General features: G+C 42.0%; 1 protein-coding gene across 1 annotated transcript; it reads right to left on the bottom strand.

Moving 5' to 3' along the window:
- Window positions 1–2,279: 2,279 nt before the first annotated feature.
- LOC147462057 (3,9-dihydroxypterocarpan 6A-monooxygenase-like) lies at window positions 2,280–8,229 on the bottom strand. Its single transcript, XM_086509505.1, has 2 exons — window positions 6,852–8,229; window positions 2,280–3,286 (listed from the first exon to the last, which is right to left on the bottom strand). Exons 1-2 carry the CDS (start codon window positions 7,803–7,805, stop codon window positions 2,657–2,659), a joined length of 1,584 nt encoding a protein of 527 aa, XP_086365631.1. The 5' UTR covers window positions 7,806–8,229; the 3' UTR covers window positions 2,280–2,656.
- Window positions 8,230–10,210: the final 1,981 nt, after the last annotated feature.

Raw genomic sequence — 10,210 nt, 5'->3', positions numbered from 1 at the left:
TCTAGACCATGCAGGTCTGAGAGAGTAAAAAATTATGTACAGGAATTGACTTATGATAGTTATGTGGCTCGTCATTGTGTATATACGGCAAAGATTACACATGAAGTGGAACCCACTTGTTTTAAAAATGTTGTCAAAGATGAGAAATAGCGGCAAGCTATGGATGTGGAGATGGCTTCTCTTGATGCCAATCAAACATAAGAGTTGGTGCCATTACCGTAGGGAAAAAATTAAATTGGATGCAAATGGGTATACGAGATAAAGTGCAATGCTGATGGCAGTGTGAGTAGGTACAAGGAAAGACTTGTGGCCATGGGTTATGCACAAACATATGGGATTGGTTATGAAGAGATATTTAAACCTGTAGCTAATATGGCTAACATTCACGTGTTTATTGTAGTGACTGCGACTTTAGGATGGGTGTTGAAAAAAACAGATGTAAACAATGCTTTCTTGAATGGAGACTCGGAGGAAGTTGTGTATATTGTATTTTTTTGGGAGCAAACTTTAAGCTTTTTGCTCAACCATTTGGCGATAAAATATAAAAGTTTGAGCAAGATTGTCAATTTTTTGTCAAGGTTTATAATAGTGTTAGGAACAAATGAACTTCTCAAACACTATTTAAGTTAAAATGATTAATAAGTTGTAGTATGATTTTCACAAATTAGAAGAGGTAATTTTTTAAATTTTAACATAATGTTTCTAATTTACAATATATTTTCTAGATAAATAATTACAAATTTGGCTACAAAAAATTATACATCTTACCTAATGTTCATATTTTTGTGATAATATGTAAAATTTTACTCTTAGTTATATCCAAGACCCTAGGGTTCAAATTGTGATTTTAGCGAAATTAGCGATATATAGCCAAAAAAATTTACATTGGAACTTGTGTATATGATGCAACCACAAGGTTATGTAAATATGAGGCTATGTGACCTTGTATACAGATTAAAGAAAGCACTATATGGGCTGAAGCAAGCACCTAGAGCTTGGTATGAGAGAACTGTGGCATTCCTCATGTCTTTGGATTTTGAGATGTTTGATGCAGATCATTCATTGTATGTAATGAATCATGAATTGTGGTGATATGCATCTATTTAGATGACTCAATTGTTGGAAGTGATAATGTGACTGTCGAAGTAGAGGGTGTACGCGCTCTACTTATTTAGGAATTTGAGATAAAAGACTTTTGAGACTTGCAAAATTTCTTGGACATTGAAATTGTTGCACAGAAGAGGATGTATGGCTATCACACAGACAATATGCTTTGGACATGCTAAAAAGGTATGGTATGACTGATTATAAGCCAATTGCGACGCCTTTAGATCATAATTTGAAGATAAGAAATGATGCAGGTCAAGTGCTTGAGAATGCTACCATGTACAAGAAGATGGTTGGCAGTTCAATCTACTTGACTATCACACATCTAGACATGAGCTAACAGTTGGATTGGTGAGTCAATTTATGCAGTCTCCCAAGAAACCACAATTGGATGTTTGCCCTCTTCTTCAGCTCCTGAGGTCTCCACACTGGGGTGTCCCCATAGGGTGTATGCCAATAGTAGTAACACTATATTCTATTGCCAATGTTCTTGCATATGCAGACTCAGTTCCACCAAGGTTTCTACAACTTGTCTAGCCATCCTAATGCCAAAACCTTATGGTGTCTAGCCATCCAATGCCGAAAATTCCAAGGTTTCTACAACTTGTCTAGCCATCCTAATGCCAAAACCTTATGGTGTCTAGCCATCCCAATGCCAAAAATTCCAAGGTTTCTACAAGTTGTCTAGCCATCCTAATGCCACCTATTGGTATTAGGGACCTTTGGTAGCCAAATTATGCAAGCCTTATAGTTAGGCACCACATATAAGTAACAAGTTGCACTTACCCCAACATTAAGCTTACATACTTAAGTTGGATTAATGAGCCTTCAACCAAGAAACCTAGCCCAAATTATAATTCTAGTAAGGGTGGACATGCCAACTAAAAGAGGTCATGTGGTGCTGAAAAAGGTCAATTTAATTTAACCCCCATTCATGCATTTATGATAGTATAATTGCAAAGACATTATGCACGAATATTGACAACATACGCTCTTAGAAACTATGTATGAGGCGATCAAAGTGGAGTGAAAGCCTACAATCTCTAGATTCTTTTTAAACTACCTACAATGAAAAGAATTTTCTCTTGAAGAGAAAAGATGCTGCAACTTCACATTTGTATTTCAAGAAGATGCTACAAAATAACGTAAAAAGTGACTCCACTAACCTTGTTTGGTGAAATGTATATGGCAAATAGCTCATTTCTTTTCACAAAATGGCTACTTGAATGCCCTTGAGAAGATGTCCGCTATTGCAAAAAGTGGTTGTGGATAACATAAGAAGGAAATTGAACATTAGGCTAGGTAGCTGTAATGTCACGGATCAAAGTTTGAAAGAGAGTGCCGGCCCTATTATTAGATGATTGTTTGGAAGTACATCTTGTCTCCCTATGGAAATTTGGCTAATACAAGCCAAAATTGACTTTCAATAGTACTTTATGCTCAATCATGATTTAAGAGTTTATTGAACACTTACATTCAAAAGGGCTTATGGGTTTTACACTTGGTAGAAACAACAAAAATTGCTCCAACGTAGAACTCGGATGAGCAATTACTTTTGTTTTATCAGGTGTACAGGTATTCTAGGGGTAGCTAAGATATGGAGAGGATGTGCTAATGTCAAGGCCAAGAAAAATTTCTCGGTGAAATCGATTTTTCCTTGTGATGATCTAGGAAGCTTCCAATCAAAAGAGTGTAGCAAGCTTGCTAACGTAAGTTGGGTTAAATTCAAGCCAAGCTGCCATCCAGGGCATGCTCTTCTTCCAGAGCCAAAAGGCAAGTATGTAAACATTTGCCCTGGGCCTTCAAACTTGATTTCCAAGAACCTGTCAGGCAAGAAAGTTGAAGGATTTTCCCACACAGTTGGATCCCTAGAAATCGCCCATGTGTTTACAAATGCGGTGGTTTTTGCAGGTATGTAGTAGTCGCCTATACGGCATGGCTCCATGTTTTCGTGTGGCGCTAGGAGAGGCCCAGCAGGGTGCAATCGCAAGGTCTCCCTAACAATTGCTTGTAGGTAGGGAAGCTTGGGGATATCCGTTTCTTTCACAAGGCGTTCCTTGCCAACCACAAGATCTATCTCCTCTCGTGCCTTCTTCATGAAGCTTGGATTTGCAAGTAGCTCTGCAAGTGCCCATTCCACTGTAAATGCTGATGTATCCGTTCCAGCAGCAAACATATCCTGTTCCATATATAAAAAGCTCAACATTTTACGTGTACAACAACAAGCAAAGAAAAGACTCAGTCATAATTTAATAAACACGTTATATATGGAACCATGCAGATTGTGGTGTTGCCGCTCTAAAAAATTACAAACCTAGTTGTTAGTACGGCCATAGAAGCGAACTAAGTTGAGCTCATATCCCATTCTGCATTTACATTATGAGCCTCCCTACCTATCTATACTATCTATAATGGGGGGAGGGATTCCCGGCCCCCTCCCTGCCCTATTAAAATGTTGACACGAATAGATTGGGTTTTTCTCCAAAATGAATTAAAAACCTCCTCTTGCTCATGTATCTATGTTAAATTTCTCTACACCTCTGCCAGCTCTTGCAATCCGCACCTCTCCCAATTTTCAACACTCGGTGCTAGTACGAACGATTCTCTCTCTCTCTCTCTCTCTCTCTCTCTCTCTCTCTCTCTCTCTCGACTTGCACAACGTGCATAGTGCTTTTTCCCTGCATTTGTCATTACCCACCTCTAGATTCAAACTCTCCGTCCACACTTGACTTGCACATTGCATATTGCTTGTTCCTTGTATTTTCCATTAACCACCTTTGCTCGCAAATGTGCACCTGCAACAACACAGAGACACGGGAGAGAGAGAGAGAGAGAGAGAGAGAGAGAGAGAGAGAGAGAGAGAGAGAGAGAAAAAGAAGAAGAGAATTTTAATGTCGTAGGAAACTATCCCAAGAGATCTTAAAGATCTATCCGATGAGGAGAGTTGAACTCAAGACCTGTTACTCAAGAGTGTTGAGAGAGAGAGAGAGAGAGAGAGAATTTTCTTTCACTTAAAAAAAAGCATGTTGTTGGGTACCCCTTAATAACCTAGCAATTTTCTACATCTTCGTTTGAAATGTCTCAAATGCCACACCACAATGAAAATTTCAATAGACATAGGGATTCTTCGTACCTGCGGCACCTTGCCACGCCACAATTGTCCATAGCTATCATTAGCATCCTCCCGCTTCTTCGATGCTCGCTTTGATCCATGCATCGCAACCTTTTCACACTCTCCCTCGCCTTCCATTTGCAACACGTGCCAACCCCTCCACACCTCCCTTTTTCTTTATATTGGAAAGGGAGGGCACCTCTGAAGGCTATCCTTAATCGTTTAAATCCTTAACTTCATATCGAAGCAAAAGTTGAAGTTTCGATGCAAACTCAATCCTTTCACTTAAACATTCCATTAGAATCTTTGTAGATTTTCTATAATAGAAATGTATTCAAAATTGAATAGACCTATAATAGAAATGTGGTCGGGGTTGGCCTCCCCTATTTTGACTAGATATGGCATGTTTTGTTAGGAAAGTGTGCCATGTTTTGAATGATTAGTACGGCCGGCCCCCTTCGGCGGCCTCTCTCTCTCTCTCTCTCTCTCTCGCTCTCGTGTCACACGTGCATAGGGGCTTCTCTCAATTTTGGAGTTTAATCTTCATGTTGCAGATTTTGACCCCTGTGAAGGACTACCTTTCCGTCATATCATGTTAGTTTAGATGGGGTGGTGTGGCTTCCATATCAGTGTGACATATCTAATGTAATTTTTTTGCACTCCATTGCTCATTTCGAGAACAGAGGAGATGTATGGTTTTTTTTAAACTTATTTCAACTCACTCAGCTGAGTGAGTGTTGCAAAAGAAAATATAAAAAATTTGAAAAGTCTCATGGGAATGGAAAGTCAAAAGATATTGTAATTTCTTGGTGAAGAGATTGTCTAGTGTGCATCCCTTACAACCCGACAAGCGTCAAAGGCACTGAGTTTCATAACTCATCCTCACTAAATATCGTGTAAAAGAGAAAAAATAAAGAGGCTTTTTGCAAAGTGTAAAACATTTTGGTAGTAATTAGGAATATTTACCCTCCCTATTTACTAGGGTAAAGGGGCCAATAACGAACAGGGTCCAAAACAAGGCCACCTTCAAAGTAAATGGAAAATACTACCAAAAAAAAATTGAGAATTATGATTGGGATGGCAGTGAGAATGGCAAGAGCTTAATATGAGCTATCTTTTTTCATTTTCATTGAAAAGTCTCCCTCCTATTAAATAATTCATTTCATTCAAGATTGAATGTCCCTCTATTTGCTCCATGTTTTAAGTAGCCTTATATCTACCCCTTTACCCTACTATTCGCTCCTTTTAGAGCTAGAATTTTGTCAGATTTTAGAAAAGATGCCATTGGCACTTTCCATTAGGCTCCTAAAATTTCCATTTGATTGTGTTGCAAGATTGAGCGTGTCACCTATCCCTTGCAGGAGGCATTTCACCCTGAGCCAATTGGCCACAATGCACTGCTTATCGGATCTAGAAACCCATACACACTAAAAAGAAGCTCTCCTACCTTCGCTCCCTTGCGCACGCCACATTCGCCACCATATGTCCACTCCTGCCTATGTTGCCTGCATCATGCCATAGCTGGCTTTTCCATTTAGCTCTTCACGCCAACCTCACTTTACAAATCAAGGGGAATCACTTTATATTCCCCTTAATGAATCAAAATGAAAACTTTTGTGCAACCTATTTTAATAAGTAGGGTTCATATTTAAACTCTTAATTATCGAATACCTTAATCATATTTGACTTATGTTCTCTTTATAGGGACATGTAATGGGATAATTATAATTACCACATGTAATTCACTAACAATGGTTGACTTATTTACTATTAAAATCTCCAATTTGTATGTCTATATGTATGTCATCAATCTCTTCGGCTACTCCCGAACGCCCCTCATTTTCTCCTTGAAGTATATATCACAAGTCCCCTCCTTTATGTTTTAGCAATGAAGGAGAAATTATTGGGGGCCTACCTCTACCATATATGCTTATCTAGCCTCCCAAAGAACCGCCTTCCCTTGCACTTACGTAGCACAATAAGTTTCTCATGGTGAATCCCTTGGGCTCCTCTAGTTGATTCTGCAAAAGGCTATCTCGATTGGGATCTCTACAAACACTTATTCAATATCAAAAATCAAAGTAGGGTTCATATTTAAATTTTTCTTACCAAAATAGTTAGCTCTTTTAAGCATGGGGAAAGAAAAATCCTAATTGCAGTATGGTCACTGTGGGGAGTTTCTAAACTCACGACGTATATGCACTGTGATCAGTGATTCTTTCTTTAGGTTTCATTTTTAAAAACCAAAGAGAGTGGAAAAAATTATATTAGAAAGAATACCAAAAAGCTACATTCCCTCAAGGAAGTCATTCCTCCTCTGGTTGATTCTGCATACAGCTCTAGACCAGCAAAAAATTATTTAGATTTTCTTTGCTCTATGGTACATGTATGTATTTGATATAATATCTTTGGAAGCTATTAATTAGGGACATCCATTTAGTGAATTTATCTCCCAAACATATTGAAAATATTATATTTTGGGATAAATATACTGAATTTTGTAAATCCCGTATCGAGTGTAGTGCACTAAATGCATTATAATTCAGATTTAAATTGAATTTACCACCAGATATCCTGCATTTAGGGACTTTACCAGTGTCTCAAATGGTAAGCGATACACTATTATACATACCATGAGGACCGCTGTTATGTTTTGGTCAGTAACGGGGATACCAAACTCATTGGTTTCGTTGTCGGAGAGATCGAGAAGGTCGTCCAGCAGGTCCTTCGATGCAGAAGCACCTGCAGCCCTCCTTTCAGCCCGCCGCTCCTCGATGACGGCGCGGAATGCGGTGAAGACGCGGTCGCGCACCGCCTCCATTCGCCCCTTTCGTCCTTGAAACGCATCCACCCACGCAAGCCTGGGAAAGAGGTCCCCCACATTAGGAGCTCCAATCAGCGCCATAAATTCCTCCATCACTGCAAAAATGTCGCCTCTCGTGGAAAGCCTCTTGCTTATCACCAGCCTGGAGATGATATCTGTGGTTGAGCCCTTCACGTTCTCTCGTATAACGATGGCGCCTGCAGCGCGGCTCTGCTTCAGCACGCCCCTGAGAAGCTCCCTCACCTCCTCCTCCCTCAGCGCGCGTGAGCCCTCGATGCGGCGCCAGTGGAAGAGATGCGTGTTGCAGAGGCGGCGCATGAGCTTCCAGTAGGGTCCGTAGGGCGCCAGCGCGATGTCGGACCAGTCGAAGAACATGCTGGCGCCGGCGGCGGTGAGCGGGCGGGAGGCGAAGCTGTGGTCGTGGGTCTGCAGGATCTCCTTGGCCATGTCGGCAGACGAGGCGACAATGGCGGTGACGGAGCCGAGGCGCAGGGTCATGAGGGGGCCATGGGCCTTGGAGAGCTTGCTGAAGGCGACATGGGGGAGGTCATTGCGGAGCAAGTGGAGGTGGCCGAGGACGGGGAAGGCGGGGGGACCAGGAGGGAGGCGGGCCTGTGGCTGCTGGCAATGGTCGGCGGCGCGTGTGCGGTAGCGGGAGAAGAGGAGAAAGAAGAGGGAGAGGAGCGCGATGGAAGCGAGGAGCGGGGTACTGGAGAGGTGAAGGTGAGAGAGGGAGGGCTGTACGTGCAGGAAGCTAGCCATGATGATGATTGCGGAGTGTTGTGCAGACGGCTGACGACGCTGTGCAGGGTGAGAGCTATAGCAGCTGAATTTATAGAGGGGAATGATAAGCGGGGGCAAGCAGTTCTACCTCAGAAACCCCCGTTTAGGGCGTGTAGCTCGCAGCTAGCTATGGAGTGAGGGTGCAGTTGCTGATCCGATATTGACAAGAACAGAGGAGAGGAGAGTGTGCAGGGCATGAGGATCATCATCATATTCTGGGAGGGATGGGCCATGCAGGGCCATGAGCGAGTGGCGCTTGGTATACCGTTGACAAAGCTGGATGTGTCCCCTGGGAGGTAGCGTGCCCCCCACTTGGCTCTCAACCTCCCGTGTAACCCGCCGCTTGGTAGGCTTTTGATTCGCTCAGCCCCGTTGTCTTCTCCCCCCTCCCCCAGCTACCAAACGATATAAAAATTCCATCAATTTTATTATTTTCAATCCAATAATGAGGTCTCCATTTGGACCACTACCCATAAACTCCAAGGTGTTGGTTGCTGTATCTTTTTGCAGATTTCTTTGCTAACCCTTACGATATGTTTCCTGCTCTTTGAAAACAAACCTTCAGCTCATCGTGGCCACCCTTTACTTTGGGCAGTTTCACACGCCAGGGTAGCGGGGGTAAAGGTGAGGTAGACTAATTTGGAGGGATGCGTCTGACAAACACCAAAAAGCTGACACGACGCTTGTCTTGTGTGATAGGCACAGCGGGGGTAGCACTAACTCTACCAAAATCGGCAAAGTTGAGGGAATTGGGCTTCGTTGTTGACGTGCACTAGGCAGGGGTAGTACTCTCGCGTGCGGATGCGCCCTTTATCTATAGAGCCTCCATTCCCCTCTTCTTATTAACCATCAACATGGTGGTCTTACTAATATGACTAATATGATCTTAGCTTTTTTTTTTTTGGTGGGGCCAAACTCACAATTGTGAGTGGATGTATTAGATTTTTAATAAAGAAGTGTAAAAAGTAACCTCATGTAACATTTAATGGCCTAAAAACTTGTGTGTAGCGGAAATTAGCATGAACATAGTGGGCATTTCATTAGAATAGATTCCTAATGAGAATTACAAGAGTGCTTGGGTGGAGAGAGCAACCAAAAGCATAACACCTAGTTAGATAGCATGAACAATACTTTCAAAAGAGAGAAATTAAGCTATTGACAACACTTGAGGACCGGATTTGCATGGAGCCGGTCCCCCCTCCAAAAGGCTTTGTATTATGGTTTCTCCCATCAAGAGAGACATTGGACAATACAATTCTTTGTGTTCCTTCAAGACTAGCTAGTGCAATGAAGATGAAAGCTTCATGCACTAAGCAAAACACTTAGCAAACACAACATCAATTATCCCTGGTCTCAGACCCAAGACCTCACACACCTTCAAAGATGGTGAGACCTAGCAAGGTATGAGAGTAGATTGAGAGGAAGAAGGAGTATCTTACGAGAAAGATGTACATCTCCTCACATAATCACCCATATTAGCATAGCTTAGCTTAGTAATTAGCATGGTAGAGGAGATGAGCATGCATTGAAGCTTGGCTCTTGGTTGGATTTGTATCACAAAGCCAAGAGTTGTTGGTGTAGGCCTCCCTTCTCACAAGCTTGGAGTAGGTGGTAAGCTTTCCATTAAAGCTTGAGAAGGAGAGAGAGTCTTCTTTACTTCACACATGAGATTGTGTGAGTGTGTGTGTGATAATGTCTTGCAAAAATCAGCCCCCCTCTCTCTCTTGGGCGACCCCTCTTGCTATTTGCTCTTGTTGACCTCTCATTGGATCTCCCTAGGGCTAGCCAATGACAATTAAGCAGCATAAGTGATAGCCTTCTGAAATGTGTCCCCCTTTCCCCTTTTGTGAGAGCTTTAGGTAATTTAATAATTCAACTAAAATCTCATTGGACCCCTTTGCCTCCTGGCCAATAAGAATCAGGCAAGCTATTGGGCTGCTGAATGCTCATTGGACCCCTTGGGAGACTGTCCAATAGTCTTCTAGTGGACTTAATTCTTATTGGTTCTTTTATTAAGTGTTTTTAAATTAATTAAACTAGATTTACTCTAGCATAGTTCTCATTCACTATGCGAGAATGTTGCTGTTACCGCACAACATTACCGCATAAGAGGAGAGAGAGAGCTTCAAGAAAGAGAGAGATTGTATGGTGCAGACCCGTCGGCGCGTTTCCCGAATTTTCCGCGAGCATTACCGCATTTATTACCGCAATAATAACCGCCCAGATTACCACAACAGGAAAAGAGAATCCACATGGCCCATTCCTCTCCCACCTTTTCCTTTCTATAAATCCTATTCTATTTTGTTACTTTTCAGAAATTGATACCCCCTTTTTGCATGGAGTGTAAGAAATCCCATTCTCATTGGGATTTTTAGTACCTCTCT

Source organism: Adiantum capillus-veneris, chromosome 3 (assembly GCF_014529385.1).
Source record: "Adiantum capillus-veneris isolate H3 chromosome 3, ASM1452938v2, whole genome shotgun sequence".
Classification (NCBI taxonomy): Eukaryota; Viridiplantae; Streptophyta; class Polypodiopsida; order Polypodiales; family Pteridaceae; genus Adiantum; species Adiantum capillus-veneris.
The sequence above is the reverse complement of the archived record's forward strand: the minus strand, read 5'-3'. Positions and strand labels throughout refer to the sequence as shown.

Excerpts from the sequence above, each read along its gene's own strand:
- LOC147462057 (XM_086509505.1), bottom strand. The coding sequence starts at position 7,805 with ATGGCTAGCTTCCTGCACGTACAGCCCTCCCTCTCTCACCTTCACCTC. Across the intron at positions 3,287-6,851 it reads ACATAACAGCGGTCCTCATG|GATATGTTTGCTGCTGGAAC; the intron begins GTATGTATAATA and ends TATATGGAACAG.